Source organism: Conger conger, chromosome 11, assembly GCF_963514075.1.
Source record: "Conger conger chromosome 11, fConCon1.1, whole genome shotgun sequence".
NCBI lineage: Eukaryota > Metazoa > Chordata > Actinopteri > Anguilliformes > Congridae > Conger > Conger conger.
The window spans coordinates 38995508-39015138 of NC_083770.1; the positions used below are offsets into that span (position 1 = coordinate 38995508).

The following is a 19631-nucleotide window of genomic DNA, read 5'->3' on the forward strand; positions in this document are numbered from 1 at the left end:
AACAAAGATAAGGACAAGGGCCATTTTATTTATTTATTTATTTATTTATTTATTTTTTTGAACAAACAAACAAACAGAGCATAAGTCACCAAAGTTAACTATCCAAACACTGCTTACCTAGCCAACTAAAAATACCGATACACAAAGCAAGTCACAGAGACAACAATTAAGGTTCACAGGGAGGTAGGGAGGGATGGGGAGAGGTGCTGCTTGAAGAGGTGCGTCTTCAGCTTGCGCTTGAAGGTGGGGAGAGATTCTATAGTTCTGACCTCAACGGGGAGTTCGTTCCACCACCGTGGAGCCAGAACAGACAGTAGTCGTGAGCGTGAGGTGGAGGTTCTGAGAGGGGGAGGTGCCAAGCGGCCTGTGGAGGCTGAACGAAGAGGTCTGGCAGGGGTGTAGGGTCTGATGATTTTTTGCAGATAAGCTGGGGAAGACCCTTTAACTGCTTGGAAGGCTAGCACCAATGTTTTGAATTTGATGCGAGCCATGACAGGCAGCCAGTGGAGGGAAGTAAGCAGGGGGGTGACGTGTGAGTATTTGGGAAGGTTGAAGACCAGACGAGCTGCTGCATTCTGGATGAGTTGGAGGGGTCTGATGGCGGACGCTGGGAGGCCAGCCAAGAGGGAATTGCAGTAGTCCAGGCGGGACAGAACCATCGCTTGGACCAGGAGCTGGGTCGAGTAGGGGGTGAGAAAGGGGCGGATTCTCCGTATGTTGTAGAGGAAGAACCTGCAAGACCGGGTCACTGCCGCAATGTTCTCGGAAAGGGACAGTCTGCTGTCCATCACCACGCCGAGGTTCCTTGCACTGGGTGACGGCATGAGTGTGGTATCCCCGAGAGAAATGGAGAGATCCAGATGGGGAGAGGTATTAGCAGTGAGAATGACTGAGTGAGTATTGGTGAGAATGACAGAGTGAGTATAAGCAGTGAGAATGACAGAGTAAGTATTAGCAGTGAGAATGACAGAGTGAGTATTAGCAGTGAGAATGACAGAGTGAGTATTAGCAGTGAGTGACAGAGTGAGTATTAGCAGTGAGAATGACAGAGTGAGTATTAGCAGTGAGAATGACAGTGAGTGTTAGCAGTGAGAATGACTGAGTGAGTATTAGCAGTGAGAATGACAGAGTGAGTATTAGCAGTGAGAATGACTGAGTGAGTATTAGCAGTGAGCATGACTGAGTGAATATTGGTGAGAATGACAGAGTGAGTATTGGTGAGAATGACAGAGTGAGTATTAGCAGTGAGAATGACAGAGTGAGTATTGGTGAGAATGACAGAGTGAGTATTAGCAGTGAGAATGACTGAGTGAGTATTAGCAGTGAGCATGACTGAGTGAGTATTGGTGAGAATGACAGAGTGAGTATTAGCAGTGAGAATGACAGAGTGAGTATTAGCAGTGAGAATGACAGAGTGAGTATTGGTGAGAATGACAGAGTGAGTATTAGCAGTGAGCATGACTGAGTGAGTATTGGTGAGAATGACAGAGTGAGTATTAGCAGTGAGTGACAGAGTGAGTATTAGCAGTGAGTGACAGAGGGAGTATTAGCAGTGAGAATGACAGAGTGAGTATTATCAGTGAGAATGACAGAGTGAGTATTAGCAGTGAGAATGACAGAGTGAGTATTAGCAGTGAGAATGACTGAGTGAGTATTAGCAGTGAGCATGACTGAGTGAGTATTGGTGAGAATGACAGAGTGAGTAATAGCAGTGAGAATGACAGAGTGAGTATTGGTGAGAATGACAGAGTGAGTATTAGCAGTGAGAATGACAGTGAGTATTAGCAGTGAGAATGACTGAGTGAGTATTAGCAGTGAATGACAGAGTGAGTATTAGCAGTGAGCATGACTGAGTGAGTATTGGTGAGAATGACAGTGAGTATTAGCAGTGAGAATGACAGAGTGAGTATTAGCAGTGAGTGACAGAGTGAGTATTAGCAGTGAGAATGACATAGTGAGTATTAGCAGTGAGAATGACAGAGTGAGTATTAGCAGTGAGAATGACAGAGAGTATTAGCAGTGAGTGACAGAGTGAGTATTGGTGAGAATGACAGAGTGAGTATTAGTGAGAATGACAGAGTGAGTATTAGCAGTGAGTGACTGAGTGAGTATTAGCAGTGAGCATGACTGAGTGAGTATTGGTGAGAATGACAGAGTGAGTATTGGTGAGAATGACAGTGAGTATTGGTGAGAATGACAGAGTGAGTATTAGCAGTGAGAATGACAGAGTGAGTATTGGTGAGAATGACAGAGTGAGTATTAGCAGTGAGAATGACAGTGAGTATTAGCAGTGAGAATGACTGAGTGAGTATTAGCAGTGAGCATGACTGAGTGAGTATTGGTGAGAATGACAGTGAGTATTAGCAGTGAGAATGACAGAGTGAGTATTAGCAGTGAGAATGACAGAGTGAGTATTAGCAGTGAGAATGACAGAGTGAGTATTAGCAGTGAGTGACAGAGTGAGTATTAGCAGTGAGAATGACAGAGTGAGTATTAGCAGTGAGAATGACAGAGTGAGTATTAGCAGTGAGTGACAGAGTGAGTATTGGTGAGAATGACAGAGTGAGTATTAGCAGTGAGAATGACAGAGTGAGTATTAGCAGTGAGCATGACTGAGTGAGTATTGGTGAGAATGACAGAGTGAGTATTGGTGAGAATGACAGAATGAGTATTAGCAGTGGGAATGACAGTGAGTATTAGCAGTGAGAATGACTGAGTGAGTATTAGCAGTGAGAATGACTGAGTGAGTATTGGTGAGAATGACAGTGAGTATTAGCAGTGAGCATGATTGAGTAAGTATTAGCAGTGAGAATGACAGTGAGTATTAGCAGTGAGCATGACTGAGTGAGTATTAGCAGTGAGAATGACAGTGAGTATTAGCAGTGAGTGACAGAGTGAGTATTAGCAGTGAGTGACAGAGTGAGTATTAGCAGTGAGAATGACAGAGTGAGTATTAGCAGTGAGAATGACAGTGAGTGTTAGCAGTGAGAATGACTGAGTGAGTATTAGCAGTGAGAATGACAGAGTGAGTATTAGCAGTGAGAATGACTGAGAGAGTATTAGCAGTGAGCATGACTGAGTGAATATTGGTGAGAATGACAGAGTGAGTATTGGTGAGAATGACAGAGTGAGTATTAGCAGTGAGAATGACAGAGTGAGTATTGGTGAGAATGACAGAGTGAGTATTAGCAGTGAGAATGACTGAGTGAGTATTAGCAGTGAGCATGACTGAGTGAGTATTGGTGAGAATGACAGAGTGAGTATTAGCAGTGAGAATGACAGAGTGAGTATTAGCAGTGAGAATGACAGAGTGAGTATTGGTGAGAATGACAGAGTGAGTATTAGCAGTGAGCATGACTGAGTGAGTATTGGTGAGAATGACAGAGTGAGTATTAGCAGTGAGTGACAGAGTGAGTATTAGCAGTGAGTGACAGAGGGAGTATTAGCAGTGAGAATGACAGAGTGAGTATTATCAGTGAGAATGACAGAGTGAGTATTAGCAGTGAGAATGACAGAGTGAGTATTAGCAGTGAGAATGACTGAGTGAGTATTAGCAGTGAGCATGACTGAGTGAGTATTGGTGAGAATGACAGAGTGAGTAATAGCAGTGAGAATGACAGAGTGAGTATTGGTGAGAATGACAGAGTGAGTATTAGCAGTGAGAATGACAGTGAGTATTAGCAGTGAGAATGACTGAGTGAGTATTAGCAGTGAATGACAGAGTGAGTATTAGCAGTGAGCATGACTGAGTGAGTATTGGTGAGAATGACAGTGAGTATTAGCAGTGAGAATGACAGAGTGAGGATTAGCAGTGAGAATGACAGAGTGAGTATTAGCAGTGAGTGACAGAGTGAGTATTAGCAGTGAGAATGACATAGTGAGTATTAGCAGTGAGAATGACAGAGTGAGTATTAGCAGTGAGAATGACAGAGAGTATTAGCAGTGAGTGACAGAGTGAGTATTGGTGAGAATGACAGAGTGAGTATTAGCAGTGAGAATGACAGAGTGAGTATTAGCAGTGAGTGACTGAGTGAGTATTAGCAGTGAGCATGACTGAGTGAGTATTGGTGAGAATGACAGAGTGAGTATTGGTGAGAATGACAGAGTGAGTATTGGTGAGAATGACAGAGTGAGTATTAGCAGTGAGAATGACAGAGTGAGTATTGGTGAGAATGACAGAGTGAGTATTAGCAGTGAGAATGACAGTGAGTATTAGCAGTGAGAATGACTGAGTGAGTATTAGCAGTGAGCATGACTGAGTGAGTATTGGTGAGAATGACAGTGAGTATTAGCAGTGAGAATGACAGAGTGAGTATTAGCAGTGAGAATGACAGAGTGAGTATTAGCAGTGAGAATGACAGAGTGAGTATTAGCAGTGAGTGACAGAGTGAGTATTAGCAGTGAGAATGACAGAGTGAGTATTAGCAGTGAGAATGACAGAGTGAGTATTAGCAGTGAGTGACAGAGTGAGTATTGGTGAGAATGACAGAGTGAGTATTAGCAGTGAGAATGACAGAGTGAGTATTAGCAGTGAGCATGACTGAGTGAGTATTGGTGAGAATGACAGAGTGAGTATTGGTGAGAATGACAGAGTGAGTATTAGCAGTGGGAATGACAGTGAGTATTAGCAGTGAGAATGACTGAGTGAGTATTAGCAGTGAGCATGACTGAGTGAGTATTGGTGAGAATGACAGTGAGTATTAGCAGTGAGCATGATTGAGTGAGTATTGGTGAGAATGACAGTGAGTATTAGCAGTGAGCATGACTGAGTGAGTATTGGTGAGAATGACAGAGTGAGTATTAGCAGTGAGAATGACAGAGTGAGTATTAGCAGTGAGTGACAGAGTGAGTATTGGTGAGAATGACAGAGTGAGTATTAGCAGTGAGTGACAGAGTGAGTATTGGTGAGAATGACAGAGTGAGTATCGGTGAGAGTGATCTTCCTCCTCTCCCTCTGCAGGTGAAGGTGATTGACTCTTGCTCCTCTCCCTCTGCAGGTGAAGGTGATTGACTCTTCCTCCTCTCCCTCTGCAGGTGAAGGTGATTGACTCTTCCTCCTCTCCCTCTGCAGGTGAAGGTGATGGACATGTCGAGCAGAACGCAGGTGTGTTCTCTGAAGCCGGATGTCAAGCGCGGGATGCTCATGTGTGCCAAGCTGTGGCAGGTGAGGCCGGGCGTGGCGCCCAGGAGAGCACAGGCCCCCCACGGGGGTTTCCCCAATGATTGAGCAGCCAGGCAGGGGGGAAAAGTCGGCAGCTCGGGGTGTTGGCAGAGGGGTGGAAAACGGTTCCGTTGACGTCCATTTTGTGCCTAAAAGATAACAAAAATGAAAAATGAACGGACGGACATGAACGGGTTGCACCAGGTTACCAACATGTTGGTCGCATCTTTGAGCCAGTAGCCCAACAGTCTTGGAACTCTGTCAACAGAGGCAGACAGCCAGTGCTTGGGGGACCCAGTGCCCAGACTCTCTCGCAGTGACAGCTCTGGCTGTTGAGGTTTGATTTGTCAGTTGATAATTATTATGCGAGTCTGCTCTTTGTGTTGAGCAGCGCTCGGCGGGAGAACGGCGAGCGGATTGGCGGGAAGCCCACCGCGAGCGCTTGACAGACGCGTAAACAAACCCGCCGGAGACGTGGCGTGTGATTTACGGCTGGGCCTGTCTGGGATTATTTTCCTCCGGCGCGATTCCCGGCTCGTCAGCCTCGGTTCTGTAATTAGGCTGTTTGGAGCGGCTGGGGTTCGAGGCCATATATCACGCGACCAGCTGCAGACGGGGCCCAGAGCCCTGTCTCCTGTTTGGTAAACACTTTCTCTCTCCCCCGATCAGAACTCATTATTATGGCGCTTAATTAATATCTCGGTGTTTACGTTTCCTCTCCAGAATGTGGCGTGTTTAATTACGGCTGGAGATTTGCAGGACGGTGATGTTGGGCGGGTGGGGGAGGGAGTTTTTGGGAAGTGAGAGTCGGAAAGACGACTGGGGCACGGTCAATCGGTAAACGTTTTGGTACGTTTTCTGTGTTGAACGATATGTTTCCTCCGAACAGTGTGCAGCGTTTTGCGACAGGCTTTGAGGTGCGTTTGCGTCCCGTTTGGTGGGTGTGTTGGGGGTGTAGCCCGAATGTGTAATGACGTAGGCCTGTGCTTTAAAGCCCTCAGAACGCCTTCTCAGACGTCAGTCAGTCCGCACAGCGTTGGCAACAGGATGTTCAACGCGCCACCGTTTCTGTTAAAATAAACGTCTTGTCGGGGCTGAATGTGGCTAAATGTCCATCGGTCCAAATGTGTAACAAAGTTTCTGATATATTTCTGCGCGTACCCGCTCTGCTGTTCTCCTGCTTGTTTATCTGTTTTCCTCATTTTTCAGGAGCGCAGGTAGCTTTGAGTCCCATTTGCCCGCGGCGTCTGTCCTCCACATTGTTGCGATCATCAGGTGGAATTCGACATCAAAGAGAGCAGCCTGAGAAACTGTCAATCACGCTGCTCCTGTGCTTTCCTGGGCCGACCCAACGAATACCTCACCGTGGCGACGTGCCCAACGACAGTTACATAAATACCCAACACCCATATCCGTTAGTTCAGGGTTACTGGGTGTGGATCTCTTAAGACAGGGGTCGGCAACCCTGGTCCTGGAGAGCCGCAGGGTGTGCTGGCTTTCGTTGTTACTTGGCATTAATTGATCAATGAAAGCAGTTAATTACACAGTTAACTCACCTCACCTGGTTTCTTGGGTCTGAATCGGTTGCTTATTTTAAGGTGGAGATGAAAGCCAGCACACCCTGCGGCACTCCAGGACCAGGGTTGCCGACCCCTGTCTTAAGAAAAACATAAGTTTCTGAGGATATTACTGATATTACTGATGTCCAAAATGGCCGAACTGGAATTGAATTGATCTGCGGCCTTCTGTGCTGTGGCGCTTGGAGACCTCTGTGACGACGCGGCGTCAGCCGGTGGAGTCTGGCGTCGGCACGGTGTGCGCGGTCCCTCTGTGGCTCGCTACAGCGGGGAGATGAGCTGGAGGTGTCGCCCCGACACTACTCCCACCTCCTCCATCACACTGGCAGATTTACTGGCTGAGTTACACATCCAGCCTCTGGACTTACAGAGAGGATTAAACGGTGTAATGCTTTCTTTCTGTTCGGCTATCCCTTTCCTAATGTGCTGCGCTGTTGCTCTGATCCAGACACACTCTCACATGGTCTCACATACACACACACACACACTCTCGCATACACACACACTTACACTCCTGTCCACAAGTGTCTCGTCGGCACGCCGGTGGGAAGATGTTCTGCCCGGCTCCTCCCAATAGTCTGCAGTGTTTTACGTAAAGAGGCTGGGATGAGGTCAGGACCTAAGATGGCCGCTGAGTGACAGCTAGCCTCCAAAAAAACCTCTAGAGCTGAGGCTGGGACGAGGTGTGTTTATCTTGCTGTTTGTGTGTGTGTGTGTGTATGTGTGTGTATGTATGTGTGTGTATGTATGTATGTGTGTGTGAGAGAGAGAGAGAGAGAGAGAGAGAGAGAGAGTGTGTGTTTGTCTGCGTATGTGTGTCCAGAACTACCCTTCTCCGTAGCTGTGGCCGGTTGCCAGTGCACTGGTGTCTCCAGCTGCGTGAATGATGAATCTGTTCCTGAAGCGTTAGCCGCTACGCTAGAGCACTCTCGTGTAGAGGGCCTAGCGCAGGATATAATGAATTAGGTGTCTACCCAGGGTTCCGCGACCTTCGACCTGTGACATCATCAATCAAAGGGCTCCTACACTTAACTGAAGTGCAGGGGGCCAGGGGTCCCACAGACGGTAACGTTTAGCCGCTAGCTGGGAGGCGGGGGGGGGGGGGGGGCTGATTCGGCGTTGTTTTTATTTGTTTTTTTAATCTCTTAATATTGTAGTTAGTGATGTGTTTATAAGGAATACACAATTCTGTCTATAATTTGTTTAAGCGGTTGGGGCAAAAAACTATTACCATTAAGTGGGGGGAAAAGGTCATAGACTTTAAAAAGGGGGGGGGGTGTGAGTCTTATGGAACACATATGGAAAGGATTTTCTCTCCCTGGCGGTTTGAATACGGGACGCTCGACCACTCCGGGTGAGACGGTCTGCAGAGGTCCTGGAGTGGCATCACCCTCTGTGGCACCCTTTAGGGACCGTAGAAAAGTGCAGTGGGAATGTTCCTGCAGGAAGTGACAGGGCAGGCTTCGTTTTTCACGGGGTTCGGTAAATTACGGATGGCCCCTGACGAGGCCTTACGAGAGCAGCAAAAATGAAGACACCCCCTGCTCCAGCTCTCTGAACTCAGACGGTCATAGGCAGTATTAGTTTTTTCTTGGGGGGTATGGTAAAATAAAGATGCCCCCTCCACCCCTCTGAACTTGGACAGCTCTAGGGAGACATTTTTTTCAGGAATAGGTCAAATGAGGACGCTCCCTGAACTGAGTTGGCGTGGCACCGTTTATTTTTCCCCCGAGCATGAAAAAGAAGCATGCTTCCAAAAGTCAGTCCGCAAATGACCTTCGTTTCTCACAGGGCAGGTAGAACTAGGACGCTCCCTGGTTTCCATGGCGGTTCTAGGCGTGGGGGGGTATCCGGGGCGACGGAATCCGGTAGAGGTGTGGTTCTGCACCCTGTTGTGGGCGGATTGGGCAGGTCCCGTAGCAGCAGACACGAGGGGGGGCCCTGGGGGGGGCCACACCTCTACAGCCGTATATCTGCTCCAGAAGACACCCCCGCGCGACAGTGAAATATGGGGCCTACTCGTTTATCAGCTCACCTCGTTTTACTGTGTTTTCATCTGCCGCGCTGATTTACGACCCGGCCCTGTTCCTCGACGTACCGCTTCCCCTCGCCGTGCAGAAGGAATTCTCCGGAACGTTGCTTGGCGTTCGGCTGCTCTGTCCCTGCCAGGGAATGCCCTGGGTGTGTGAGAGCTGTCCCCCGCAGATTTATCTCTGGCTCCATGCTGTTGTTTGATGTGAAATGTAAATGGAACTGAAAATAATTTGCATGTGACAGTGAACTGCCAGGGGAAGATTTATGGGGATGCGCACATCCTGTAGAATGACTTGCAAACCATACGCTTTCCTAGGGGTTTCTGATTTTATCAAAGAACCACCCTTTAGAATGGATTTTGGGGAATGAAGTGTGTGTTTGTGTGTGTGTTTGTACTACACCTTCTGTTTGTGTGTGTGTGTGTGTCTGTCTGTCTGTCTGTCTGTCTGTCTGTCTGTCTGTCTGTCTGTGCACTGTGCAGAAGGCAGTGGCTCTGTGGGACACATGGAGTGTGTGCGTGTGTGTGTGTGTGTGTGTCTGTGTGTCTGTGTGTGCACTGTGCAGAAGGCAGTGGCTCTGTGGGACACATGGAGTGTGTGTGTGTGTGTGTGTGTGTGTGTGTGTGTGTGTCTGTCTGTCTGTCTGTCTGTGTGTGCACTGTGCAGAAGGCAGTGGCTCTGTGGGACACATGGAGTGTGTGTGTGTGTGTGTGTGTGTGTGTGTGTGTGTGTGTGTGTGTCTGTGTCTGTGTGTGTCTGTGTGTGCACTCTATGCACTCTGTGCAGAAGGCAGTGGCTCTGTGGGACACATGGAGTGTGTGTGTGTGTGTGTGTGTGTGTGTGTGTGTGTGTGCACTGTGCAGAAGGCAGTGGCTCTGTGGGACACATGGAGTGTGTGTGTGTGTGTGTGTGTGTGTCTGTGTGTCTGTGTGTGCACTGTGCAGAAGGCAGTGGCTCTGTGGGACACATGGAGTGTGTGTGTGTACTCAGTGATACAGATGAGGAGCAAAGTGAGCAGTGCTGTAATTGGCTGACAGTGGGGAGTGTGTGATTTATGGAGAGTAGAGAGTGTGAGAGAGCGTTACTGTGCTCTCCACCAGATAACCCTGCGCCGCTCCGCTACCAAGCTTCCGTTTCTCTCTCTCTCTCCCCCTCTCCCTCTCCCTCTCTCTCACTCCCTCACTCTCCCTCTCTCTCTCCACAGCCGGATTCGGGTGGGGGCCCCCTCCTGCTGACGGGGTATGAGGACGGGTGGCTCTCTCTGTGGGACGTGTCCCAGCGCCGGCCCCTCTCCGGCCTGGCGCCCCACCCCCAGCCCCACCCGCAGCCCGTGATGTGCCTGGACTTTGACCCCGCGGGGGGCAGGGGCGTCTCGGGGTCCTCGGAGCGAGACCTGGCCTCCTGGGCCCTGGACGGGCAGCGCAGACTCCAGGTCAGGAAGGGTGACGCTCCCCGCCCTGCACCCGTGTGCAGGGAGGCAGGCCAGTGTGTGTGGTGTCTGTGCTGGGAATATGTGCAGGGAGGCAGGCCAGTGTGTGTGGTGTCTGTGCTGGGAATATGTGCAGAGAGGCAGGCCAGTGTGTGTGGTGTCTGTGCTGGGAATGTGTGCAGAGAGGCGGGCCAGTGTGTGTGGTGTCTGTGCTGGGAGAATGTGTGCAGAGAGGCAGGCCAGTGTGTGTGGTGTCTGTGCTGGGAATGTGTGCAGAGAGGCGGGCCAGTGTGTGTGGTGTCTGTGCTGGGAATGTGTGCAGAGAGGCGGGCCAGTGTGTGTGGTGTCTGTGCTGGGAATGTGTGCAGAGAGGCAGGCCAGTGTGTGTGGTGTCTGTGCTGGGAATGTGTGCAGAGAGGCAGGCCAGTGTGTGTGGTGTCTGTGCTGGGAATGTGTGCAGAGAGGCAGGCCAGTGTGTGTGGTGTCTGTGCTGGGAATGTGTGCAGAGAGGCGGGCCAGTGTGTGTGGTGTCTGTGCTGGGAATGTGTGCAGAGAGGCGGGCCAGTGTGTGTGGTGTCTGTGCTGGGAATGTGTGCAGAGAGGCGGGCCAGTGTGTGTGGTGTCTGTGCTGGGAGAATGTGTGCAGAGAGGCGGGCCAGTGTGTGTGGTGTCTGTGCTGGGAATGTGTGCAGAGAGGCGGGCCAGTGTGTGTGGTGTCTGCGTGATTAATCAGCCGCTGGTCACACTGCAGAGACAGAGACAGTACCCTCACCCCAAACCACCGAGCAACCGCCACCGCCGGTCAGAACTAATACTGCCCTGAGGCTGGGCTGGGGACTCTCCACCCCTCTCTGTCTCTCTCTCGCTCTCTCTCTCTCTCTCTCTCCCCCCCCTCTGTCTCTCTCTCTCTGTCTCTCTCCCCCAGTCTGTCTCTCTCTCTCCCTCTCTGTCCCTCTCTCTCCCCCCCCTCCTGTCTCACGCTCTCTCTGTCTCGCCTTTTAAAAACCTGTGAACTTGAGTACAAATGCGACACCGTTAAACCTCCCACCTCGACGATGCATGTTGCTGCGCTTTACATTTTTTATTTGAATAAATTCACGGAGGAATATAAAAATAAAAAAAAAAGCTAGTCTTTGGAGGAGAAACTCCAAAAGCATGTTATTGTAACACAGGGAAAGAACGACTCAAAGTGCAAAAATAAGGAACTCGGTTTCATTCGGTTTATTTTGCTCCGGTTTTTTTAAAAAGAGTTCAAAAAAGAGATTTAATTTATAATTTCGGGCAGGGGAGTTGGAGGGGAAGGTAAATAAACTGCCGGAGGGTTCCAGGCGGGGGGTTTTAAATGCAGTGTGACGCTCAGACGGCCGTCCCGGGCTCTTCCCACAGAAGGGCAGCGAGCTTCAGCCCGGCCTGATGGATGACCCGTGAGAGCGAATAAAAATATCACAACCTTCGAGACTCTTAGCCAAACACAAAACACATCTGCAGTGAAGGGAACGGTAGTGTGTGGTGGGGGGGGAGCCACTGGACTAGCTGCCACAAATCACTCAGAGCAGCGGGGGGGGGGAGAGTGGAACAGCAGGGGGGGAAACGGTGGAGGGGGGAGAGTGGAACAGCAGGGGGGGAAATGGTGGAGGGGGGAGAGTGGAACAGCAGGGGGAACGGTGGAGGGGGGAGAGTGGAACAGCAGGGGGAACGGTGGAGGGGGGAGAGTGGAACAGCAGGGGGGGAAATGGTGGAGGGGGGAGAGTGGAACAGCTGGGGGAACGGTGGAGGGGGGAGAGTGGAACAGCAGGGGGAACGGTGGAGGGGGGAGAGTGGAACAGCAGGGGGAACAGTGGAGGGGGGAGAGTGGAACAGCAGGGGGGAAATGGTGGAGGGGGAGAGTGGAACAGCAGGGGGAATGGTGGAGTGGGGGAAGAGTACAACAGCAGGGGGAACCCTAGAGGGGGGAGAGTGGAACAGCAGGGGGAACAGTGGAGGGGGGGAAAGTACAACAGCAGGGGGAACACCTTAGTCGCTAGGCTACCTGCGCCTAAGCCACTAGACTACAGGCACCTTAGCCACTAGGCTACAGGCACCTTCGCCAATACACTACATGCGCCTTAGCCACTAGGCTACAAGCTACAAACGGAGACTATCTCAGCTCTCTGGAGACGGCTGGCCTTCAGAGACAGCCGAGTGATTATGGCGAGCTCTGAAGGGTCATGCAGGCCTGGGTTTGCATTAGAGGCTGTTATTTGTGACATCGGGTTTAAAGACCAGGAGTTACTGCCCAGGCAGCTGTGATCTCTCTGAGATGGGCATTTGTGCCACCTTGTGAGAGTGGAGTTGTGAATGGGCAAATATCTTTTGGCCATTGTGAAAGTTGAGAAATGCCAAGCTGACGCACTGTTAAATGTTAAGTGTTAATTCCGCGCTGGTGTTAAATGAACACTGAGTGTTTTAACATTAGCAGTGTGTGTGTGCACGCACACGTGTGTGTGTGTGTGTGTGTGTGTGTGTGTGGATTTGGTTGGGGTGCGGGGTCAGATTGGGAAAGAGAAATGGGAGAGACACTCGCTGCGTAAACAGCCGCTGGCGTTATTGCGCTTAATGTGCAGAATTGACCCCTTCATAAATAAGCGCCTGACCCAACACAAGCATGGGGAGACAAAACAAGGCAAAACAAACACAGATAGACACGAAAACCTATCATTATCAGCGCTGTAATGTAAGCCAGATGCTGTTTGCTCTGGGCATACCATCTACCTGAGGTAATAATGCGCTTACAAGCGAAGGTTTATAATTAATTATTCAGGCTAGCTCCGCGCTCGCTAGCGGTGCACATAATTTGTGTGTGAGGGCGCTGAACTTTTAGCATTTATTAGGGCATTTAGTTAACCCTCTTATTGCTGCAATTAGCAGTGTATCCTCAAACTCCTCTGCTGAGGAACTTATAGCGTTATGCTGTATGGATTGGATTAAGCGTTTTTATTGGCTGTGACAGTGATGACATCAACTCGGCTCAGTGCCCACACCTGTGTGTACCTACTGTACTTACGTAAGGTGCTGTGGACAAGACCATCTGCTCAATGCTGAACTCTAATGTACATGTGGACACATCTGGGTGTTCTGTCCACTTCTGCTTTCCCAGTGATGGTGCTTGAGTGCTGCTTTTGGCTAATGTGTGTGGTATAGCGAATTAGTAGAGTCAGGTTTCTTATATCTGTTGCTGCGTACCTGCTGCTGAGATCAGCTTCTTCACCGGGAGGCTGGAGATCGCTGGATGAGATCCCTCCATCAAGCGCTTTGTAACTTTTGTGTTTATTGGTGTCTTCCCCCGTTGACCGGATCTTTCGGTTGGTAATCCGTCAGGCCAGAAACAATGCCAAGCAAACAGGGATTTCAGCAGAGCTCCCTCTCTCTCTCTCTCTCTCTCTCTCCCTCCCTCTCCCTCTCCCTCTCCCTCTCTCTCCCTCTCTCTCTCTCTCTGTCATAGTGACGACGGTTACGCAGCCAAGCGTGTTTGAGATGCTCGCTCCAAAACAAACAGTCTTCAGAAACGTTTGTCCGCAGGCGCTCCTGCCGCGATGTTTTACGGCCGCCGGTCGGACCCCTCTGGGCCTGCCTGCGGCTCCTCTGCCAGGTTCAGCAGTCATTTAGCCCTCCATTTCAGCCTCCGTCATCGTGTCGGCCGCTGGAGCGGACGCCTGTCCTGTTTTTCTTTGGTGGATTTGCTCAGACCGCGACAATTAGAGAAGTCGCTCGGCTCGTTTAGTGTGTGTGGAGCTCTCCCATGGCACCTCTTCCCCTGAGGCTTCAGTGTCAGTAGTTTATCGTATGAGTGGGTTTACCTGGCCCTTTTAGGTGTGAGGTCACAGATATGTGATTACTATCTCTTGTGTGGAGAGTATCTGTCCGCCTGCTTCAGCCAAAAGGCAGAAACTGACCCTCGATTAGCTCTCCTGGGCTTCGTATCACAAAGCAGGACTGCTGAGTAAGGTGGATAACTGCCTGGAAAAAAAAAAACAACTCATGCCTCATGTTCCAGATTTGGGAGGGTTCCGGGTTTTACTCAGTGCGGTTATCCAGCCTGGAGCCGAGTGGTTAAGGTGCATGACAGGGACCCTTAAGGTCGGTGGTTCAAGCCCCGGTGGAGCCACGGTAAGAGCCACACAGTTGTTGGGCACTCGATCAAGGCCCTTAGGCCTTTAACCCCGCATCGCTCCGGGGGGGATTGGCCCCTGTCTTAGTCTAATCAACTGTAAGTCACTTCGGATAAAAGCTCCCGGTCTTCCCGATTCCCCAGCTCCAGGATTCGGTCCAGGTGGTGAACGCGGGATTCTCACAGCTGCGTATCCGGGAGGACCGGCGGATCGTGGCGTCGGCCGGGTGGGACCACCGCGTGCGTGTGTTCGGCTGGCGGAGGCTGAAGCCCCTGGCCGTGCTGCAGCACCACGCCGACGTGGCGCTCTGCGTCGCCTTCTCCGACCACCCCCACCCCCCACAGCGAGTGCTCGCCGCCGGCTCCAAGGACCAGAGGATCAGCGTCTGGTCTGTGTACAGCGACGTCTGAGCGGAGCGGACACCAGGGGGCGCTGTGGCGTGCCGTTAGCGCTGCGTTAGCATCGCCCGTGGTGCTTTTCCTTCCCTTAATGACGCCTGGAAGGCAGCAGCTTTTAGGACTAGAAAACTTAATGGCGACAGATTAGCGAACTAGCAAACTCAGTAAAAGATACAGATCTGTGGTTGGCTGAGATTATGTGTACATACTACTTCGCAGGCAGGTTTTATTTAGTGTATTTATATCCAATCTATCTGCATCTACGTTACTGAGCTGGTTGAGTTGCTACTAGCTATTACGTTTTGTAGTTCTAAAAGCTGCTGCCTCCCAGACAGTGATCTTGGAGCTGCCATTGAAGTGGACGGGGAACCTCAGACTTTTGAAGGCGAAATGAAACGTCCCTGATGGTGTTGTTAAAACTTGTTTAACGATTGTTACATCTCATATGGGAAAATATTGTGAAAGATTGTGAAAATATCTAATGTGTAATAAAATTGTGTACATTTTAATAAATATTCTCCAAAAACTTCTGGACCAAAACAACCATTGCAAAACTGCTACACATAATGAAACTTATGATCACGAAAAATGTACCTATTCGGTTTTCTTTGCTTATTTAATCACCTTGGGGTTTCTCCATTAAATTCAAAGGGCATGTGCCCTCGAGTATGTACAGTAGAGGATCGTTTCCTGTTACTTGCTACAGCTTCTCCGCCTGGCCCCTGGGTAGCCTGGCCCGGGGCAGCCTGTAGCCAAGTGGCTAGGATACATGACTAGGACCCGGTGGCTCAAGCCCCGGTGTAGCCATGATAAGATCCGCACAGCTGTTGGGCCCTTGAGCAAGGCCCTTAACACCACATTGCTCTCCGGGCACTGTACTGTGGCTGCCCATGTAATGTAAAGAGGATACATTACCCCACGGGGTTCAATAAACGACATCTTCTCTCTTCTTCCCTGCCACCCTCTCCAGTTCCATGCGTGTGCGCTATGGTTCACCCGCGTGGGTCATGTGTGGGTCCAAGAGAGCCGCTACACGCTGGTGGTCTTTGTCACGATTCGCTGCACTAACACCGCGCTGGAAGCCATCTTGTGTTATTGAAACACGTAATAAAGTCAGAGCTGGCCCCGCATGCAGCCTTTACTCAGTTGCCAGGTTACGGTGCTGGTCCTGAAGTTGGGTCATATGTTGGTTCTCATACCCAATAGTGGTCCATGACTTTCTAAAAAAGGATCCACTTATTATTTTAATATATAATGAAATAATTCATTTTTGCAGAACTAAATGTTTAAGATTATTATAATATTGCACTATAAGAAATGGAAATCTTTTTTTTTGATGTTGCAGGCCACCCAACACCTCCATAATATTCTACAGAGCTAAATTTGATTGTATTTTCAGTCTTGGTGCGCACACACATTCTGTAAAGGGGAATAGGTTCGGCCATGAGCAGTAAATCCCGAGTCTGGCGTTCCAGGTAAAGCGTAAAACCTCATAATTGTGACCGGCTCCTTCTTCGAAGTTCTTGGATCTGACTTTAACCCACTTGGAACGGCCGGCCTGCATTTTCTCCGGAGCCACGATGGAACGTCGGAGTGGGAAGCCTTTGTGTGGTTCCAAACTAAATCCGTAAATTACCGCCAACGTTCCATCTTATTTTTTCATTTTTTATTTTAAACTCCTGTTATCAATTCCCCATATTGGGACACCCCAGAGACTCAAGTGTAGGAATCTTAATCATTTATCCTGTCACATTTTAATGATTTCATTACTTTATTCTGTTTGCTTTCCTGGCGGGAGATTTGCTTCAGTGATCTCGACTTTCTTTAGCGTAAGGTGCAGCCGTCCGATCCCCGTTGTGTTTTAACGCCACCCCTCAGCCTAACTTGGCCCTTTGCCTTGACCCAAACCGCATTCGTCACTCCGGATTAATGGTCGCCTATAGACCTCCAGCGCCTGTACGTGTTTACAAGATCGATTGTGAAGCCCTGCCTCCGTTTAGCACCCGGAGGAGAAGGGAGAGGGGAGAGGTGAAAAGGGCAGAGTTAGCATTTCTCTTGGGTCGGGACACATTGCCATTGAGCTGCGGGGATGCTGGGATGCACAGGTGCTGGTTGGGGATGTGTGTTTGCAGAGTGTGGGGTGTTAGCTGTCGGACGTGCATTGTTCTGCGACCTTCTTTTGTCTTTATGTGGGCTGGTCACAACCAGGCACAACTAACCTCTCGAGTAAAGTGTCTCACTAAAGTGTCTCACTGTGTCTATGTGAGGGCTCTCTTCTGTCCAAACTTCAGATGTTGATGGTTTGGTTTGACTGCTTATAACAGTGATAATACATTTTGTTTATATACTTACCGCCCTTTAAAATTGTGTGACCTACATATTTAGGGACCTCACTGCATCGCTTACTGTGGTCTTACAGAGCCCATTATATCGCATAGGGGAGACTCGACCCCCTCCATGTAAACACCCAACAGTTTACGGTCTTCAGTGGCAATGCAGAAACGTTGTTTCTGTTTGATAATCTTTTGTTTTTGTCTGATTGTTGTACAGTAGCTGAGCTCTGTGGTCCTGCCCTGTGTTCACTGTGGGATCTCGTGATTAGATGTTGATGGTAAGCGATGACAGATTTTTCCGATGCTGCGTGGCGGGTTGAGCGGAATTTTAACCGCGTGCCGCGGTCCCGTTTCTGGGCCCGGGGAAGCTCCCCCGTCCGGCGAGCCCTTTGATCCCGTCTCTCCCACATCTCTCCCCGAAGGCCCCGTCAGACGGCGGCTCGCGGTCAGTCAGAGGGCGCTCAGACCGGGCGGTTTTTCCAAGAAGCTCCCTGACAGCGGGAACCTCTCCCAGCCCACGCCTGTTCCCGACAGCAGGTCCGGAGAGGGGCGTAGGAGGGGAATCCGCAGGTCCGGAGAGGGGCGTAGGAGGGGAACCTGGAGTGGGCGGTACACTGTCTGAAAAAAGCATTCTGTGGCTCGTCTCCGTAGACCAGTGGTCCTCCTTCCTGGTCCTGGAGATCCGTAGGGTGTGCTGGCACTTAATTGATCAATTAAAGCAGATAATTACACAGTTACCTGGTTTCTTGGGTCTGAATTTCTCACTGATATTAAGGCGAAGACAAAAGTCAGCACACCCTGTGGGGCTCCAGGACCAGAAGTGAGGACCACTGACATAGAAGAACCCAATTTTGTGGCGCGACATTAGCTCAGGTGGTAGGAGCAGTCGTCTGGGAGTCGGAGGGTTGCCGGTTTGTATCCGCCCTGAGTGTGTCAAAGTGTCCCTGAGAACTAATTAGGAACTAACCCCATGTGTTGGTGTGTGAGAGAGAGTGAACGGGCAACAGTAGGTGTGGTATTGCCTCTGGTTTCCACTGCTCTGGGCTGTGATGGTGTCTATGTCACTTTCCTCAAAGCGTAAATTTGACATTGTCCTAATGGTGTAGGAATTTGGCTACAAATTCCTCCCTCCCTCTCGGGCCGGGGGCTCCCGCTGGCCGCGAATCCAGAAGAGGATTCAGCCAGCCGGCCAGAATCGTCTTATGTCAGCCCCTTCTGACTGTGGTGTGGCAGCCGCTTGCAGTCTCGCCTGTCCTGCGAAAACTGTTTTTTCGTTTGCGGTTCGCACACTCGTACGCTTGCGTTGGAGTCTCTTGGGTAACGGGGTCGCAGTCCCTATCAAGAATAACAATCTCGTTTTTCCAAATCCGACCCCTTGAGTGATCTCGGTCCCTGTTCGCAAACAGTCGTGATTGTTGTTGAAGCGCTAAAGCAAATGGGAAAGTTTTGTTATTAGCGTAACCGTTCTCTAGCGTTGCTAATAATAGGTTAGTGGTGCGAGGAGAGGGGGGGCGGGGGGGGGAGCTCAGACCGGGGGCCTCGAACGGCTCACAGACGTTCTCCCTCATAAAGTTCCCGTCTCGCGGGACGATCCGCACTGGAACCAGAAGGAGGAAAAAAATCAAAGACTCCGGCCTGGGCAAATAATGGAAACAAGTTGGAGGAGAGAGGAGAGGAAAGACAAAACAGTTCATTTGATTAACCCTCCGTCAGGAACCTCAACCCCCCCCCCCCCCCCCACCCCACCTTTGTCCCTGATCTCCGTGCTGACCTTGGGAATCGGTAATGGCTTCCCCCTCTTCTCGCGGACTCTGAGCGCGGGGCGGTTTCCGTCCGCTCTCCTGATGAATCGAGTGCGCCGCGATCGGCGCAGATGTGCCGCGGCCAGCGGGAGCCCCCGGCCCGAGAGAGAGGGAGGAAGCACCATAAATCAGCCTCATAATAGATCATTTAGGAAGTCAATAAACGCAGGGGAACTCTGGAGGAGTCGCTCGGCAGCTGGAGAGAGAGAGAGAGAGAGAGGGAGAGAGCGCCTTTGGCCCAAGGAGCTACAGGTTCTTTAGACACACCAGATACTCAACAGTTCATTTTGCTTATACTTATAGTAATTATAATTTATTATTTAGCTGACGATATTAACCAAAGCGACTTAAATTTCATTCGACTAAGCAGGGGACAATCCTCCTTGGAGATATGTGGGATTAAGAGCCTTGCTCCAGGACCCAATAGCTGTGCGGATCTTATCGTGGCTACACAGGGGCTTGAACCACCAACCTTCCTGGTCCCCGTCATGTGATGGTGATGCATGGCAGCCATTTTGTGGCAGAACTCATCACACACCAACTGAGGTGGAGAGGGAGAGAACTATTTTCACCAATTAAGTCAGATGGTGATTTGGTGGCAGGTTGAAAGAGCCAGATTGAGAATTTAGCCAGGACACCGCCCCACTACTTGTTCTTGGTCACTTGGCTATACACCTTTTATTTTTAGAAGATGCGTCAAGTTGGTATGTTTTTGTTTCAGTGGTTTGTAGGGTGGAACATTCCCTGTCA

At 50.2% G+C, this 19631-nt stretch overlaps 1 protein-coding gene across 2 annotated transcripts in view; it reads left to right on the forward strand.

Annotated features, from left to right (window-relative positions):
- gnb1l (guanine nucleotide binding protein (G protein), beta polypeptide 1-like) overlaps positions 1-15704 on the forward strand; it is a 28909-nt gene extending 13205 nt beyond the window's left edge. For both annotated transcript variants that reach the window (XM_061261491.1, XM_061261490.1), the window contains exons 6-8: positions 5072-5164; positions 9976-10203; positions 14492-15704. In XM_061261491.1, the coding sequence (XP_061117475.1) occupies positions 5072-5164; positions 9976-10203; positions 14492-14758 (588 nt within the window). In that variant the 3' untranslated portion in view covers positions 14759-15704. The remainder of the gene's footprint in view (positions 1-5071; positions 5165-9975; positions 10204-14491) is intronic.
- The last annotated feature ends 3927 nt before the right edge of the window (positions 15705-19631 follow it).